General features: G+C 55.7%; 1 protein-coding gene across 1 annotated transcript; it reads right to left on the bottom strand.

Annotated features, from left to right (window-relative positions):
• Nucleotides 1-1,165: 1,165 nt before the first annotated feature.
• On the bottom strand, nt 1,166-13,997 carry SLC18A1 (solute carrier family 18 member A1). Its single transcript, XM_068156692.1, has 17 exons — nt 13,908-13,997; nt 12,194-12,384; nt 11,599-11,959; nt 11,206-11,264; nt 10,861-10,944; nt 9,940-10,032; nt 9,000-9,089; nt 8,177-8,220; nt 7,962-8,022; nt 7,726-7,821; nt 5,143-5,221; nt 4,998-5,049; nt 4,141-4,204; nt 3,921-4,040; nt 2,933-3,066; nt 2,540-2,664; nt 1,166-2,343 (listed from the first exon to the last, which is right to left on the bottom strand). The coding sequence occupies exons 2-16, from the start codon at nt 12,315-12,317 to the stop codon at nt 2,551-2,553; spliced, it is 1,575 nt and encodes a 524-aa protein (XP_068012793.1). The 5' UTR covers nt 12,318-12,384; nt 13,908-13,997; the 3' UTR covers nt 1,166-2,343; nt 2,540-2,550.
• Nucleotides 13,998-18,152: the final 4,155 nt, after the last annotated feature.

The raw sequence follows: 18,152 nt of genomic DNA, 5'->3' as shown, positions 1-18,152 counted from the left end.
TCAAGTCTCCTCCTGAACACATTCCCATGATGGTGACTCCACCACCTCCCTGGGCAGCCCATTCCAATGGGCAATCACTCTTTCTTTATAGAACTTCTTCCTAATATCCAACCTGAACCTCCCCTGGCACAGCTTGAGACTGTGTCCTCTTGTTCTGGTACTGGCTGCCTGGGAGAAGAGACCAACATCTGCCTGTCTACAACCTCCCTTCAGGTAGTTGTAGAGAGCAATAAGGTCACCCCTGAGTCTCCTCCAGGCTAAGCAGCTCCAGCTCCCTCAGCCTCTCCTCACAGGGCTGTGTTCCAAACCCCTCACCAACTTTGTTGCTCTTGTCTGGACTCGTTCCAGCAAGTCAACCTCCTTCCTAAACTGAGGGGCCCAGAACTGGACACAGGACTCGAGGTGTGGCCTAAGCAGTGCAGTGTACAGGGGCAGAATGACCTCCCTGCTCCTGCTGGCCACACTGTTCCTGATGCAGGCCAGGATGCCATTGGCCCTCTTGGCTGCCTGGGCACACTGCAGGCTCATGTTCAGCCTACCATCGACCAGTACCCCCAGGTCCCTCTCTGCCTGGCCTCTCTCAGCCACTCTGACCCCAGCCTGTAGCACTGCCTGGGGTTGCTGTGGCCAATGTGCAGAACCTGGCACTTGGATGTGTTCAATCTCCTGCCCTTGGCCTCTGCCCATCTGCCCAGCCTGTCCAGGTCCCTCAGCAGAGCCTCTCTACCCTCCAGCAGATCAACTCCTGCCCCCAGCTTGGTGTCGTCAGCAAATTTACTGCTGATGGACTCAATGCCCTCATCCAGATCATCAATGAAGATGTTAAAGAGCACAGGGCCCAGCACTGATCCTTGGGGCACACCACTGGTGCCTGGCTGCCAGCTGGCTGTGGCACCATTCACCACCACTCTCTGGGCTCAGCCTCCAGCCAGTTCCTAACCCAGCTCAGAGTGCTGCTGTCCAAGCCACGAGCTGACAGCTTGGCCAGGAGTTTGCTATGGGGGACGGTGTCAAAGGCCTTGCTGAGGTCCAGGTAGACCACATCCACAGCGTGCCCCACATCCACCAGGCAGTCACCTGATCGTAGAAGGAGATCAGGTTGGTCAGGCAGGACCCTTGTCCTGTCACTAAGCAGCACTGCACAGAGCCTGGCGCCATCCTCCTGCCACCCACCCTTGAAGAGTTTCAGATGTGCCCCCCTCAGTCTTCTCCAGGCTGAAAAGCCCCAGTTCTCTCAGCCTTTCCTCATGTTCCAGTCCCCCTCAACATCTTTGTAGCCCTTTTCTGTACCTCCTTCAGCAAGTCCCTGGCCTTGAACTGGAGAGCCCAGACCCGGACCTAGTACTCCAGCTATGGCCTCGGCAGGGCTTCCCTGAGAGGAAGCTCCTGACCTCTGGTGGCTGAGTCTGTGTGTGGGACTCTAAACCTGCTTTCAGCCTCATTTCTACCTCGATTTCTTAGAGTTCTCCCAGTGTTTGATTTAATGGCTGGTGGCAGGGACACAGAAGCAGCCCTAAGTAGCCCATAAATAGCACAACAGATAAAGCTTCCCCCAGCCAGCAGCCGGAGTTTGTTGTTAGCTGTCCTCTGAGGAGCATGGAGCACACCAGCAGCACGCTGACACCTTTATTGATGGCCTGGCAGTGACACAGAGGGATGAAGCCCTGCTGCTGCAGGAAGCTTTCATGCTGGGGATGATAGCAGAGCTCTGCAGAAGGAAACCTCCCAAAGCTGATGCTGCTGAGTTTGTCTCCAGTGCTTCCCTTTCGAGAGCTTTAACTGCGTTAACAAATGGATTCAGCTGGGAGAGGTGTGGATGGTGGCCCCTGCTGCATGGTGAGGCTGTGCCCAAGACAGGTTGAGCCCAGAGGAGGCCACAAAGATGATCCAAGAGCTGGAGCAGCTCTGCTGTGGGGACAGGCTGAGGGAGCTGGGGTGTGCAGCCTGGAGAAGAGCAGACCCCGGCAGGACCTTAGAGCTGCCTGCCAATAGCTGAAGGGATCCTCCAAGAAGGCTGCAGAGAGACTTTTCCTGAGGGTGTCTAGAGACAGGGCAAGGGGGAATGGCTTGAAGCTGAGGCAGAGCAGGGTTAGATGAAAGGTGAGGAACAGCATGAGGGTGGTGAGGCTCCCCAGGGAGGTTGTGGATGCCTCCTCCCAGGGGGCAGTCAAGGCCAGGCTGGATGAGGCCTTGAGCAGCTGAGTCTAGTGGAGAGGTGTCCTTGCCCATGGTGAGGAGAGTGGAAGAGATGATCTCTGAGGTTCCTTCCAACCTGGGCCATTCTGTGATGTGGTTCTCCTCACCTTTGTAACTGTTCAGATGCAGTGGGTTTGGGTAACTTGCCTGTGAGCCATGCAGTGAAGGAGAGGCTTAGCTGAATGGAGAGAGCCTCCAGCTCCTGGGCCTCTTACTGCCTGCTGTGGCTTGCATGGAGCCTGTGTGCATCCCATGTCTGCAAGCCCTGGGAGAGGCTGGGATGTTCTTGGGGTGCTAATGCATGCTCTGTAAGCATGCCCTGGCTTCCAGGGGGGGCACTCACCCTTGCCTGGGCTACTCCACCCTCTCTGCCTCCACAGCACTGCCGGCGGCGAGAGGGAGCTCACGCAGGGCCTTCTGGGTGGTGTAGCTTTTGGTTTGCATGGGGCACTCCTGGCTTAAGATTGCCTGGGGACAGGAGAGGAGAAACCTTGCTTTAGAATAGAGATGGTGATCAATTTGCATAGTTAATGAGAGGATTACTGCTTCCAGAGAAAGCCAACAACTTCTGCCCGGGGAATAGCAGCTGGGAGGTAAGGGAAGGGTGATAGCCCTAAGCCTTCCTGCTTTTACTGTCTGAATTTTCTGTCCCTTTTTGGAAGAGATAATCCCTGGCACATCTGTTTTGAGATGCTTGGATTGTCAACCCCCCAGGGAATAAAGGACTTCCACTCACAATCTTCTCCTCCTTAGCAGGAGGGCTGCGCAGGTACCAGCAGAGAGGAGCATAAGCAATGTTGATGACTCCAATGCTGACCATCAGCCAGGGGAAGCCAACAGCTCGGACAACTGCACCACCTGTGGAGGGGCCTGCAGGTGGAAGATTCAGAAAGGCTCAGGTGACAGAGAGAAAAAGCTGCTTTTCCACTTTGGAGGGGTTCTGGGCTGCAGGCACAGTGCTGGTCACTTGCAGTGGCTGCTGGGTGGAGGAGAGGGAGTGACAGAGTGAGTGAGACACACACTGAGGACATCATGCCACAGGCAGGGGGGAGACACACACTGAGGACATCATGCCACAGGCAGGGGTGAGACACACACTGAGGACATCATGCCACAGGCAGGAGCTCCTCCATACCTGTGGCAAAGGCCATGCAGAAGGCAATCCCATGCCTATGGAGAAGCTCCATACAATGCAGGAGGTAGTCCCATACCTATGGCAAAGCCCATGCAGAAGGCAGTGCCATACCTATGGCAAAGCCCATGCAGAGGGCAGGCAGTGCCATGCAGAGGGCAGTGCCATGCAGAGGGCAGGCAGTGCCATACCTATGGCAAAGCCCATGCAGAAGGCAGGCAGTGCCATGCAGAGGGCAGGCAGTGCCATACCTATGGCAAAGCCCATGCAGAAGGCTGGCAGTGCCATGCAGAGGGCAGGCAGTGCCATGCAGAGGGCTGGCAGTGCCATGCAGAGGGCTGGCAGTGCCATACCTATGGCAAAGCCCATGCAGAGGGCTGGCAGTGCCATGCAGAGGGCTGGCAGTGCCATACCTATGGCAAAGCCCATGCAGAAGGCAGGCAGTGCCATGCAGAGGGCTGGCAGTGCCATGCAGAGGGCAGTGCCATGCAGAGGGCTGGCAGTGCCATGCAGAGGGCTGGCAGTGCCATGCCTATGGCAAAGCCCATGCAGAGGGCTGGCAGTGCCATGCAGAGGGCTGGCAGTGCCATACCTATGGCAAAGCCCATGCAGAAGGCAACATCAGCTATGGCATAGACGTTGCCATAGACAGAGGTGTGGCGAAGGTCCACCAGGTACCCCATGATAGGCATCATCGAGGAGTCCACCATCCCTGCCCAAAGCAAGAAGCCCCTGGTCAGTCACCAGCTCCAAGGGCAGTGGTGAGAGCTGCCTTTGAGCTGTGGTGCTCAGCCTGGCCCCTGGCAGCTTACCTATGGCAAAGCCAAGCCCGGCGTTGGGACCGATCAGCCCAGAAATGGTTTTGGCCAGAGGCACCTTGGAGAGGAGAGATTGGGAGTGCATGGATGAGGTCAGAGGAGCTGTGTGAGGTGTGGAGGTGTAACACAGATCTGTGCACAGCTGCACCCCACTGAGCACCCACTGCCAGCCCATAACTCCATCCCACTGCTGCCACCCACACTGCCCTGCTGATTCTCCTGCAGAAAGGTCCCTTCCAACCCAACCCATTCTGTGATTCTCTGACCACCTTGCTCTCTAAAACTCCCTGAGATGAGGCTGTAGGCAGGTGGGGGTTGGTCTCCTCTCCTAAGTAACAAGTGAGACAAGAGGAAAGGGCCTCAGGTTGTGCCAGAGGAGGTTTAGTTTGGGTGTTTGGAGAAAAATGTTTCCTGAAAGGGTTGTCAAGGCCTGGCCCAGGCTGCCCAGGGAGGTGGTGGAGTCACCATCCCTGGAGAGGTTTAACAGTTGTGTAGATGTGGTGCTGAGGGACATGTGGTGACCTGGCAGTGCTGCATTAATGGCTGGACTTTAATCTTAAAGGTCTTCCATCTTAAGCAATTCTCTGATTCTATGCTCATGGCTTCAGTGTCTCCTCCTGCCCCACACCCCTTGCCCACCCTTGCTGCTGGCTTTTGGAGGCAGCCAAATGCCTCTGGGCTTCAGCCTTGCTGCTGCAAGTGAGACCCATCCCAGGGAACAAACCCCGTTTCTCCCTGCTGGTGCAGGAAGAAGCAGCAGCAAGAAACCCTTCAACACCCCCCCTGCCCCCCAAAGCAGAGCAGAGCCCTTCATGCTCAGGCTGTTGGAGATGTGGTCTGGTGCTACTCACACAGAGGAGGCTGATCCCCACCACAGCCATGCCAATGAGGGAGCACAGCCACCTGCAAGGGGGGCTGCAGTTAGCAGAGGTTCTCAGGGTGCACAGCACCAGCAGCTGAAAGCACAGGACTGGGGTGAGCTGGAACCCCACTTACCGACCCATCTTGTTAGCCAGGATCCCAAAGAGGTTGGTGCCAATGAGGTAGGAGATGCTGGCAGGGAGGAAGGCCATCCCTGAGAGAGAGAGGAAAAGAGTTCCAGCTCTATGGAGAAGGATCTTGGAGTGCTGGTGAACAGTAAGTTGTCCATGGGGCAGCAGTGTGCCCTGGGGTGAGTGGAATGTGGCCAGCAGGTCAAGAGAGGTTCTCCTGCCCCTCTGCACTGTCCTGCTGAGGCTACAGCAGAAGGATTTGGTCCAGTTTTTGGCTCCCCAGTTCAAGAGGGACAGGGAACTGCTGGAGAGAGTCCAGTGGAGGCTAAAAGGATGCTGAAGGGACTGGAACATCTGTGTGATGAGGAAAGCACTCAGGGCTGCCCCTGGCACCACTGAACTCAAGGGGAACATCTGTGTGATGAGGAAAGGCTGAGACCTGGGGCTGCTTAGCCTGGAGAAGGCTGAGAGGGGATCTTACTAATGTCTATAAGTGAGGGGTAGGGCTCAGGAAGAAGGGGCCAGGCCCTTTGCTGTGGGGACCTGTGACAGGATGAGAGGCACTGGACACAAACTGGACCCCAGGAAGTTCCACCTCAACACAAGGCAAAGCTGCTTTGGTGTGAGGGTGCTGGAGGCCTGGAGCAGGCTGCCCACAGAGGTTGTGGAGTCTCCTGGTGTGGAGACTTCCAAGCCCCACCTGGATGTGTTCCTGGGTGCCCTGCCCTGGCAGGGGGATTGGACTGGATGATCTCCAGAGGTGGCTTCCAACCCCTAACATTGTGTGATTCTAAACAAAGAGGAATGAACTCAGTGTGCCAGGGGCAAGCCTGGGGCTCAGCCTGTAGCCCAGGTTCAATACTTGGAGTGTTTGCTGTTCTCCCAGCTGTTTGTTTTTAATATCCTCTTTGTTTGATGTGAGCACAACTGATAGCTGCATGGCACTGGGGCAGCTTCCTTATTGGAACACTGATTTATGGTTGGTTTTCTTTCCTCTCTTTCACAGCTACACAGCATGGTTAATCCTCCAGCTTTAGTCCAAGCTTTCCTTTGGATTTGTTGCAGAATTCTGGGGGTGGGCAAGCTCAAGCCAGTAGAGAAGGGCCTTGGGGTGATCACAGCTTGTGAGCTGGGTGGCTTTGCAGCTGAGCTGGGTGGTGAATCCAAACTGCTCTCAAATCTGAAGCCACATCCGTGGAGACATCCAAGATCAGGCTTACTGTGGCCCTGGGCAGCCTGCTCTAGTTGGTGGTGTCCCTGCTGAGTGCAGGGGGGTTGGACAAGATGAGCTTTGAGGCTCCCTTCCAGCCTGATCCAAGCTGTGATCTGTACCTGAAAAATCTAGGGACTACATCTGGGGTTTCCTTGGATGTCTGCTGCCCCCTGGGTCACCTCAAAGGTTCCCCTTGAGTTCAGTGGTGCCAGGGGCAGCCCTGAGTGCTTTCCTCAGCCTGTGACACTTGTCCTTTCCAGGCAGCTACACTGTGCCTTCTCCCCACCATCACAAGCCTTTGGGATGCTGCTCTGCCCTCCTCCATCCTCTCTCAGAGCCCTGCTCATGAGCTCTTATCAGGAAGGAAGCTGCTGCCTGACCAGGGGGTAACTCAATTAGGAGCTCTCTAGAGCCTCCTGCTCCCAGGCTGCAATTCAATTTGGGCTCTGAGTGTCACCTGGGGCACCCCCTGGGGTGGTTTCTCAGCCAGTTGGATTTGATGAGCTCTGGGTTTTTATTTGTGCAGCAAACACAGGCTGCTGTTATCTGCAGCTCCCATTTCCCAGGCAGCTGCTAATGAGCACGTAGCATCCTGTCCTGCCTGGGACCCTCTGTGCTGCTCACAGCTGCCTCTGCAGCACCCATCTGGCTGCCACCATTGCTGCCCTGCAGAGGACAGCATCCAGCAGGCTCCCTGTGCAGAAGCAGCCTTCCCTCCACCCCCACTGCTGGGGGGGGGAAGGCTGCAAAGCCTCCAGTAATGGAGGCCAACACATTGAGCAGCCAGCACAGAGGACATCTCCAGCTGTGAAAGGGGAGCAGCCTGGGATCTCTCTGGCTGCCTGAGGACATCTCTTTTCCTTTTTCCTTTTTTAGAGTGACATAAACCCCAGGCTGGAAGGGACCCCAAGGGTTGCCTGCTCCAGGCTTCCCAAGTGGTAGTGGAGTTGCAGTGAGCTGGCCTAGCACCCTGGCAAGCTAAGCTGCCCAGTGCAGGGCCATCCACTGCTTCCCTTGGGAGATGATTCCAGTGGCTGACTGTGCTCATGGAGAAATATCTTCTGCTGGAGCCCAGGGGGAATCTCCCCAGCAGGAACTTGTCCCCATCACCCCTTGTCTTGGCCTCCTTGTAAGAAGGAAGCCTCCATCCTCCTGGCAGCCTCCCTTTATGTCCTGCTCCATGCCAGTAAGGTCTCCTCTGAGCCGTCTTTTCTCCAGGCTGCACAAACACAACTCTCTCAGCCTTCCCTCACAGGGCAGGGCTGCCAGGCCTCTGAGCATTTGCAGTCCACCTCCCAGTGCCAAAGCAGGGCCCAGTCCCAGCTGAACTACACCCAGCAGCTGCTGAGGGAGGCCACAAAGCCCAGCACTCACCCAGCTGCCATTTAGGGGAGCACATCGTTTGCATCATCCAGATGGGCAAGGTGGGCTCCAGCATGGCCACCCCCATGTTGGAGAAGCAGAGGGCTCCTGGTGGGGAGAAAAGGCAGAAAGGCTGTGGTTTAGCCACTTGGCTTTTGGCTGTTTCCAAGCAGGCAGTGAGGGAGTCTCTGATGAGGAGAGGGAAGTGCCCGGCGGGGAGCGCGCTGCCTGCCAGCGCCCTGCCTTACCTGCAGCGATCAGGATGTAGGGGTCTCGCAGCAGGGTGGACACTGGTGTGCCCTTGGAGCTCTGTGGGATGCCAGAGGGGTTGGGGCTGGCTGAGAGCTGTGTCTGCATCACCCCCATCCTCAGCTTGGAGCTGGCACAGCTCTGCAGCCTGGGGAAGCCACCTTGGTGATGGCCCTGGGCACCGGCTCAGGTGTGCCCGGGGGTCTGTACTCACCTCGGGGCAGATCTTGGAGGGCTGCAGTATGCAGAGCTGCAAAGCTGGGAAGGAAGCACTGCCTTTTTAGCTCATTGCTGGAGACAGCATCCTTCCAATCCACATTTCCCTCTGGCTTTTCCTTCAGCCTGACCCCTCTGGTAGGCAGAGAGCCCCCCCAGGGATGCAGTATCTTGAGGTGTTCGATAAGGGATTGGATGTGGCACTTGAAGCCACGGTTTAGTCAGGAGGTGTTGGGTGATAGGTTGGACTTGATGATCTCTGAGGTCTTTTCCAACCTTATTGATTCTGTGATTCTGTCTGTGTTTGGGGACATTGCTCCAGTGAGCTGGGGGAGAGGTGGCTGCCAGCCCTGCTCCCGTGGGAGTGAGCAGCCAAACTCCCTGGAGTTTCATGTGCTGGAAGTGTTTTGTCAAGCCAGGAAGCAGTCAGCCATGCAAATGCTCTCCATCAGGCTGCCTGCTGGGGAGCCACAGCCAGAGCATGACAGGAATTGGATGTGGGGGAAAAAAAAAGAATAGGATGAAAGGAAGAGAGGAAGTCTGCTGGGGCTGGGGCCCATGTTTCAGCTCCCCCAAGCTCTTCCATGCTTCATTACAGATGTCTTGCACTGCAGCTAGGCAAAGATGGAAGCTGTGGCTATAATTTAATTAGCTTAATACTTCCCACTAAAAACAACCCAACACTTTGCTGCTGCCTGGAACTCTGCTGTGCCACTCTGAGGGCTCTCCCAGGGAAAGGAGGAGGATCACCCTGGGTGAGGGCAAAGTCTTCATTCCTGCCTGGCCTGCTGAAGGAAGGATTCAACCCTTTGGCCTCTTACCTCCATCCAAGAGGGCAAGGAATGCCAGGACCAGGAAGGGAGATGATTTGCCCACGAACTCGTACATCACACTTCCAAAAGGGGCCCCAACTGCAAGGGAAAAGTGTGCCAGAGACTGGCAGTGCCACTGCCCCCAGCACTCCCTCCTGCCAGCCTGGGGGGCTCTGAACCCCCACCAGCTGCTTGGTGGAGGGGAAGGAGGGGAAGGAGGGGAAGGAGGGGAAGGAGGGGAAGGAGGGGAAGGAGGGGAAGGAGGGGAAGGAGGGGAAGGAGGGGAAGGAGGGGAAGGAGGGGAAGGAGGGGAAGGAGGGGAAGGAGGGGAAGGAGGGGAAGGAGGGGAAGGAGGGGAAGGAGGGGAAGGAGGGGAAGGAGGGGAAGGAGGGGAAGGAGGGGAAGGAGGGGAAGGAGGGGAAGGAGGGGAAGGAGGGGAAGGAGGGGAAGGAGGGGAAGGAGGGGAAGGAGGGGAAGGAGGGGAAGGAGGGGAAGGAGGGGAAGGAGGGGAAGGAGGGGAAGGAGGGGAAGGAGGGGAAGGAGGGGAAGGAGGGGAAGGAGGGGAAGGAGGGGAAGGAGGGGAAGGAGGGGAAGGAGGGGAAGGAGGGGAAGGAGGGGAAGGAGGGGAAGGAGGGGAAGGAGGGGAAGGAGGGGAAGGAGGGGAAGGAGGGGAAGGAGGGGAAGGAGGGGAAGGAGGGGAAGGAGGGGAAGGAGGGGAAGGAGGGGAAGGAGGGGAAGGAGGGGAAGGAGGGGAAGGAGGGGAAGGAGGGGAAGGAGGGGAAGGAGGGGAAGGAGGGGAAGGAGGGGAAGGAGGGGAAGGAGGGGAAGGAGGGGAAGGAGGGGAAGGAGGCCATGCCCATGGGGTGCCCCCAGGGCAGGGGCACAGCCAGGCAGGTGGTGGGCAGCAGAGCTCTGGAGCTGCTGCTGCTGTCACTGCTGCTTTCCTTACTCAGCACACCCAAGGCCAGGCCTCCCAGGGCGATGCCCATGGCGCTGCCCCTCTCGAAGTCGTCGGTGTAGGCGCTGGCCAGCATGCCCAGGCCTGGCAGCAGAGGGAAAGCAGAGGCCACCTGAGCCTGGCTGCTGCCAGGACAAGGGGACACAGTCTCAAGCTGCTCATGGGGAGGTTCAGGCTGGATGTTAGTTCTTCCCAGCAAGAGAGATTGGGCATTGGGATGTGCTGCCCAGGGAGGTGGTGGAGTCCCCATCCCTGGAGGTGTTCAGGAAGAGCCTGGCTGAGGCCCCTGGTGCCATGGTTTGTTGAGTAGATGGTGCTGCTGGATGATCTCAAAGGGCTTTAACAACCTGGTTCATTCTGTATTCTACCAGGCTGCTCTCTGGAAGCATCCTATGGCTTAGGAGGGGATTTCTCTGCTTGCCAGCAGGTTCTGCCTGCACCAGCTGGGCAGGAGCAGTGAGGAGGAGGAGGAGTTTGAAGCTGAGGAAGGCTCTCAGTGTGTTTGTGCTGCTGATCATTACTGGGATAGTGGCTAAGCATCAGGGCAGCCAACACAGGGACTAGGGTGCACTGAAGGGCCCTACAGGAAGGCTGGGGAGGGACTGTTCAGAAGGGCCTGTGGGGATATGAGGAGGGACAATGGTTTGAAACTGGAGCAGGGCAGATTTAGGCTGGACAGCAGGAGGAAGCTCTGCACAGTGAGGGTGGGGAGGCACTGGGACAGGCTGCCCAGGGAGGTGGTTGAGGCCCTGTCCCTGGAGACGTTCAAGATGAGACTCAGTGTGGCTCTGGGCAGCCTGCTCTAGTTGCAGGTGTCCCTGCTGACTGCAGGGGGGCTGGAGAAGATGCCCTTTGGGGGTTCCTTCCAAGCCACTGCAGTCTGAGCTGTGGTTCTGTAGCTGAAGCATTTACCTGCAACTGATGAGAAGGAGGAGCCGATGCCTTGGAGGGCTCTGGCGATGAAGAGCAGGGTGTAGGTGCCTGAGAAGGCAAACACTGCAGAGGAAGGAGAGAGATGACATCAGGCAGGACTGTGGCCTGAGCATCTAGACCCTGCAGAGGGTAAAGGCAACCTCAGCTTGCAGCAGTTTGGGTGCTGGAGGGAGCTGGGGGCCACTCCTTCTTGCTTGTTTCTGGTTTCTGAGCCTGGTTGCTCTGCTGTCTCTCCTCCTGTATGGAGGCAGCAGCAGAGCCCAGCACAAAATACTTTGAGCTGTGCTGCTGCCCATGAAGGGCAGGCAGAAGGGCAATACTCACTGAGAGTGGAGAGGAACATGATGGTGAAGCCGATGAACATGGGGATGTGGTATCCTATCCTGCAGAGGGAAAAGATGGGCTCAGGGAGGAGCCCTCCTTCCAGCCTGAGAGCTGCTCTTGCTGGAAGTTCCACCCCAGCATGGGGAGAAACTTCTTTACTGTGAGGCTGCTGGAGGCCTGGAGCAGGCTGCCCGGAGCAGGCTGCCCAGAGAGGTTGTGGAGTCTCCTGCTTTGGAGAGCTTCCAAAGCCACCTGGATGTGTTCCTGAGCGACCCTGCCCTGGCAGGGGGGGTGGCCTCAATGATGCCCTCCAAGCCTCACCATTCCCTGATTTCATCAGCAGGAAGGAGCTGCCTGGCCCTCAAGGGCTACAGCCAGATGTGTCTGACCTACCTGTTGGTGAGGAGCCCCACGGCTGGGTTGACCACCAGCTGCACCAGGGCCTTGGAGGCAAACAGCAGCCCCACACGGACATTCTCCTCGGCCAGGAACTGCTCACCCTCCAGGCAGCTGCTCGGTGTTGGGGGGCTGCTGGGGGGGGGCTGTGCTGGGGGGCTGCTCTCTGTCCTGTTCCCCAAGGCCACAGTGCTTGTGGAGCCCGAGACAGTCACTGTGGTGTTGTCAAAATAGGAGAAGAGGAAGGAGAAAGGAGGAGCCTGTGAGGCTGGAGGAGCCAGCTCGGGCTGGGCTGGGGCAGCAGAGCTGTTGGTGCCTTTGTATTCTGTGGTGTAAAGGAAGGTTGGCACGATGGGCACTGGAAGAAAAGGCAGGGAAGGGCTGAATTAGTGATCTGACTCCATCTGCTTGCCCAGCACACACCTGAACTGAATGGTGCTGGCCAGATACTGATGTCCTGCAAGCTGCCAGCACCCTGCCCTCCCCGTGGCTCTCCCCATGCAGGGACCCTGCTGCCATCAAGCAGAGATCAACCAAGGAGCTGAGCCCCAAGGCAGCACCCAGAGGGCACAGGGAGAGCCTCACACCATACCCACAACTGTCAGCAGCATGTTGTCCAGCAGCAGTGCCACGAAGACCACCACCAGCACCAGCCTCCTGGATGCTCTGCCTGCTGCCAGCCAGCCCCAGGGCCTGTCTCCAGCAGCTGAGGACATGGCTGAGAGCCTGGAGCTCAGCCTGGGACCTGCTGGCTCCTGCTCTTCAGGGCTGATGGTCTATAACCTGTGAAGAAAACACCTCAGGTTATTCATAGGTTCATGGAATGGGTTGGATTGGAAGGAGCCTCAAAGCTCCTCCAGTTCCAACCCCCTGCCATGGGCAGGGACACCTCCCACCAGCCCAGCTTGCTCAAGGCCTCATCCAGCCTGGCCTTCAACACCTCTAGGGAGGAGGCATCCCCAGCCTCCCAGGGCAACCTGTTCCAGTGTCTCCCCACCCTCCCTGTCAAGAATTCCTTCCTCATCTCCAGTCTCAACCTCCCCTCTTCCAGCTCAAAGCCATTGCCTCTCCTCCTGTCCCTACAAGCCCTCATCAAAAGTCCCTCCCCAGCTCTCCTGTAGCACCCTTCAGGTACTGGGAGGTTGCTCTGAGGTCTCCCTGGAGCCTTCTCCAGGCTGAACAACCCCAACTCTCCCAGCCTGGCCCCATAAGGATCTCACAGAGCTCTTGACTTTTCCCTTGAGGAGGCAACTCCTGAGGTCACTTAGTGCTGTGTCCTGCAGGAGCTGTTCCCTGGCAGCTGGGACCATCCTCTTTGCTCTCTCAAAGGTCATGGCTGGATCAAGCTGGCATTTCAGTTTGCAGCTGGGGAGTGGCTCTAACCCATTTCCACTCTCCTGAGACATCCTGTACCTGCTGCAAGGCATCATTTAAGTCTTCTTGCAAAGACCCAGAGCACAGCTCAAGCCTGGGGTTTATCTGTGGTAATCTGAACATCCTTTATTCCATGTTTGTTCTTCAGAGACTCAATTAGGTCTCAAAGGAAATTCATTTACCTTGCATGTCTTTTCATTTGACCTAATTGAAATGTCCTGGCAAGAAACAGCACTTAAAAGCCTCACACAGGTGATTAAGATCAGGGCTTCAGAGGGGCTGAGAGAAGATTGGGTGCTCAGTCCCCTCTGAAAAATATCAATCAGCAATTTGCAAGCAAGCCATTAGCCCTCTGCCTCCTCCCAGCTCTGAGGCACCACACAGGCTGAGTGGCAAGATGGATGGAGCTGGGTCCTTCAGAGCTTTTACATCAGCAGGTCTCTGAAATCTTTATAGTGAGGGGAGGGAGACCCTGGAACAGGTTGCCCAGGGAGGTCCTGGATGCCCCTTCCCTAGAGGTATTCAAGGTCAAGCTGGATGAGGCCTCGAGCAGCCTGCTCTGAGGGGAGGTGTCCCTGCCGTGGGACTGGAGGATCTTTAAGGTCCCCCCAGCCCAAACCATTCTGTGGTGCTCCCTCCAACCAGCCTCTGCCTTCCCCACACCCCAGGCAGTGATATTTATCGGTTTTTAATTAACAAAAGCAAACATTCCAAACCCTCCATCACCTAACCAGAGCTGGGAGGCAGGGCTGGCTTCCCACTGCCCCCCCAAGCACTTGTAAACACCAAATAAGGGCAAGAGAAAGGGAGAATGAGGGAGCAGAGACAACAAAACCAGGTAGACTGCCACAGCCTTGACATCTCAAGCCATCAACCCCATCCCCTGCTCAGTGCAGACCTGGTGAGTGGAGCAGAACAAACCAAACTCTTACCCTGGCGCTCATCTTGGTGTGAGGAGCTGGCTGCTGGCACAGGAGCTGCTGTGGGCTGCAGCTGCTGCTCCCAGTGGATTTATGATTAGCCCTTATCAGAAGAGGATAGGAGTGGTCCTCTGCACAGGAGATTTAATTGGGACCTCAGACAAGATTCATTCAGCCCTGCAGCTCCCTCTGCATCAGAGCAGGGTGAAGGGGTGGGCAGAGGGGAAACTGGGAGGAGAGAGCCAGGAGTGTTTATCTGCAGCAGAGGCCACCTGCTCTGCAGGCTTTCATCAACCTTATCTCTCTCTGAGCACTTTAATTCTTGCCTGGGTCTGAGCACACTGAGTGTGCCAACCTGGGACTGCAGCAGCAGGTGGGCATGGAATGGGTTCCTCACTGGGAGGCAAGGCTGGCATCATCAAGTGGCCCTGGAGTCTTCTCCTCTGCAGGCTGAGCACCCCCAGCTCCCTCAGCCTGTGCTCACAGCAGAGCTGCTCCAGCCCTTGGATCATCTTTGTAGCCTCCTCTGGACTCACTCCAACAGCTCTGTGACCTTCTTCTGCTGGAAACACCAGGGCTGGAGGCAGGATTGGAGGTGAGGTCTCAGCAGAGCAGAGCCAAGGGGCGGAATCCCCTCTCTTGCCCTGCTGCCCACACTCCCCTGGCTGCAGCCCAGCACACAGCTGCCTGCAGGGCTGCAGGAGTCATCTTCCATCATTTTTGTTTTCTTAAACCCCTGACACTTTGCCCCACAATTTCTGACACCATCATCCATCCAGGATGCAGAGATTTACCTCAGAGGAAGAAAATAAATCCTAAACATATTCACCTTCTCTCCACTGGCATGTAAATCTGCCATGGAGGCCATTTATCCAGCTCCTGCATGGCCCAGAAACTATTGCCAATAACATGAGATGAGTAGGTCCCAGCAAGGAATTCCCTGGGTGGGCATTAGAGCACAAGCTGAAGCCTTTCCATATATTTCATGAGCTCACAATTGAATGTCTGGGCTTGGAAATGGCTTTCTGAAGGTCTGTGGAGTCAGCAGAGGATGAGTAGAGCAGCACTACCATCTACTGAGGGAGCTCAGAATTGCTCAGCTCTGCTCTGGGCTCTGGGTGGAAAATCCTAGCATGGCTCAGGTTGGAAGGGACCTCAGAGATATCTGCTCCAACCTCCCCACCATGCCCAGGGACACCTCTCAACTAGACTCTGCTGCTCAAGGCCTCATCCAGCCTGGCCTTGAACCCCAAGGCAGGAGGCAGCCACAGCCTCCCTGGGCAGCCTGTGCCAGAGCCTCACCACCCTCCTACTGAAGAACTTCTTCCTCACCTCTCATCTAACCCTGCTCTCCCTTAGCTTCAAACCCTTCCCCTTGTCCTGTCTCTAGACAGCCTCATGTCCCTCTGCAGCTTTTCTGGAGGATTCCTTCAGGTACTGGAAGGCAGCCCTAAGGTCCACCTGGAGTCTTCTCCAGGCTGAACATCCCCAGCTGCCAGCCCTCCCACTGGCTCTGTGGGCTGATTGCAGTCCTGGTGAGTTCAGGCTTTGCTTGGGGAGGTTGGTCCCTGCTGCTGAGTCACCTAGGAGGGTGCCATGAGGCCTGCTGCACGGCCAGACCGAGCAGTGTGACACAAATGGCTTTCAGGTGCAGTAGCCCCACCTGCACAACTCTTAGTTTTGCTTTGAAACCACTCTCTGCCCATTTTCCCCCTCCCAGGAGGCTTCTGTAACCCAGCCCCGGACCTTCTGCCTGTTGCCTCCTGCTCTCCAGCAGGCAGATTTGCATCCTCCCCTCCCAGGCTGGCTTTGTTCTCGCTCTGCCAGGCCAATTTTCTCAGCCTGAGAGACTAATTCAGGACTCAATAAAAATATTTAGAACACAGAAAATGGGCTGTTTGGAGCAACTGGGGGGTGCCTCCTCGAGGCTGCCTTTTAGCCAGGCATTGAATGCAGGTGGAACCAGCGGGCAAAGCGGTGCTGGTCGAAGCAACCCTTGAGGCTGTTCACTTCCCAACTCCCGCTGGCTTGGGGTTTGTTAAGTCCTTTGGAGTCTTTAGAAGCAGAAGAGGTCTGTAATTTGCTGGAGGTCATGTTGCATTAGAAAGGAGAGCTGAAAGCTGGCCAAAGCCTGCTGGGTTTGTGTTTAATCCACTCCATGGCATTGTCCCTTTGTCTGGGGATTATTGATTGTGTTTGCTCCCTCCTTAGCCAAACAGTTCTCTGGGGTTGTTCTATCCCTCCGTCTCCCCAGCCCTTGGTACTTTGCTGCTCCTCCCAGAGCGGCACAGGATTGCCAACAGCTCTTTGAAGGCAGAGAAATGTTGCTGGGTTTAAGGTGGAAGAGTTTGGGTTTCCAAAGTCAGATAGCTCTGTCTCGCTGCCCAGGGAGGAGGGCAGCAAACAGCAGCTGCTAAAACGTAACCTGTGTGAGGAGACCCTGAGGGAAGGCTCTCATGGAGCCGTGGGACACCAAAGCCCAGTGCCAGAGCTGTGCTAAGCTGAGGCAGTGGGGAGAGGGAGCCCCAGATGTCCTTCTCACTCCTGGTCCGGGGCTGTGGGCACCGGGGTGGGGGTCAGGGCTCTGCTTTCTTTACTTCTGAGTCATTTGACCCTTCAGTCAATGCTTTAATTAATTACTCTTCCTTGCTTCCTTCTTTCCTCCCTTCCTCCTCCTTTTTCCTTTTACCTTGTCCCTCTCTTATTTTCCTGTTTCTTTTCTCTTTTTCTATTCATCTTTTTATCTTCCCTTTTCTTTTTCCTTTTACCCCATTTTTTTAGCTCATTTTTTTTCCTCTTTCCCCTTCCCCCTTTTTCTCTTACTTTTCCCCCATATTCCCTTTTCCTCTTTTCTTCCCCCCCCTATTTTTTCTTCTTTCCCCTTTTTTCCCTCTTACTTTTCTCCCATATTCCCTTTTCTTCTTTTCTTTCTTTTCCTATTTTCTTCCTCTTCCTCCACTTTTTTTCTTACTTTCCCCCCATATTCCCTTTCCCTCTTTTCTTTCTTTTTTCCCTATTTTTTCCTTTCCCCTTTTTTCTTCCTTCCCCCCCATTCCCTTTTCCTCTTTTCTTCCCCCCTCATTTTTTCCTTTTCCCCTTTTTTCTCTTACTTTCCTCCCATATTCCCTTTTCATCTTTTGTCTTTTCCCCCTATTTTTCTCCTCTTTCCCCTCCTTTTTCCTCTTTTTCCCTATATTCCATTTCCCTCTTTCCTTTCTTTTTTCCTATTTTTCCTCTTCCCCCTTTTTTCCTTCCTTTCCCCCCACATTCTCTTTTCCTCTTTTCTATTTTTTCCTTCCCCCCTTTTTTCCTCTTACTTTTCTCCCATATTCACTTTTCCTATTTTTTCCATCCCCCCCTTTACCCTCCTTTGTTTTCCTCCTTTCCCCCCATATTCCCTTTCCCTCTTTTCTTTCTTTTTTCCTACTTTTTTCCTCTTCAGCATCCTTTTTTCTCATTTTTCCCATGTTGCTCTTTCCTCTGTTCTTTTTTCCTTCTTCTTTTTTTTTCTTTCACCTTTTTCCCCCCTCTTACTTTCCCCCATATTCCCTTTCCCTCTTTTCTTTTTTCCCCCTTTTTCCTCTTTCTCCCTTTTCTTTTCTTCCTCCCCTATTCCCTTTTCCTCCTTTCTTTTTTTTTACCCCTCCATTTTTTTCCCTCTTTCCCCTCCATTTTTCCCCCTCCATTTTTTTTCCTCTTTCCCCTTTCCATTTTTTCCCTCTTTCCCCTTTCCATTTTTTCCCTCTTTCCCCTTTCTCCCTCTTTCTTTCCCTCTTTCCCCTTTCTCCCTCTTTCTTTCCCCTTTCCCCTTTTTCCCCTCTTTCTTTCCCCTTTCCCCTTTTTCCCCTCTTTCTTTCCCCTTTCCCCTTTTTCCCCTCTTTCTTTCCCCTTTCCCCTTTTTCCCCTCTTTCTTTCCCCTTTCCCCTTTTTCCCCTCTTTCTTTCCCCTTTCCCCTTTTTCCCCTCTTTCTTTCCCCTTTCCCCTTTTTCCCCTCTTTCTTTCCCCTTTCCCCTTTCTCCCCTCTTTCTTTCCCCTTTCCCCTTTCTCCCCTCTTTCTTTCCCCTTTCTTTCTCGCTCCCTTTCCCCCGCTTCCCCCCCGCCGGCGCGGCTGCGGTTGCCGGGCTGCGGCTGCTCGGCTGCGGCCGCTCCGCGGCGCCTCCCCCCCCAGCACCGCGGCCAGCTCCGGCTGCTGCCCGCCCGCGGCCGGGGCCGGGCGGTGGGCGGCGCGCGGCGGGGCCTTATCTGCGCGTGCGCGGT

This window comes from Melanerpes formicivorus, unplaced genomic scaffold, assembly GCF_026170545.1.
Source record: "Melanerpes formicivorus ecotype bairdi unplaced genomic scaffold, bMelFor1.0.p_v2 SCAF_34, whole genome shotgun sequence".
Classification (NCBI taxonomy): Eukaryota; Metazoa; Chordata; class Aves; order Piciformes; family Picidae; genus Melanerpes; species Melanerpes formicivorus.
The sequence above is the reverse complement of the archived record's forward strand: the minus strand, read 5'-3'. Positions and strand labels throughout refer to the sequence as shown.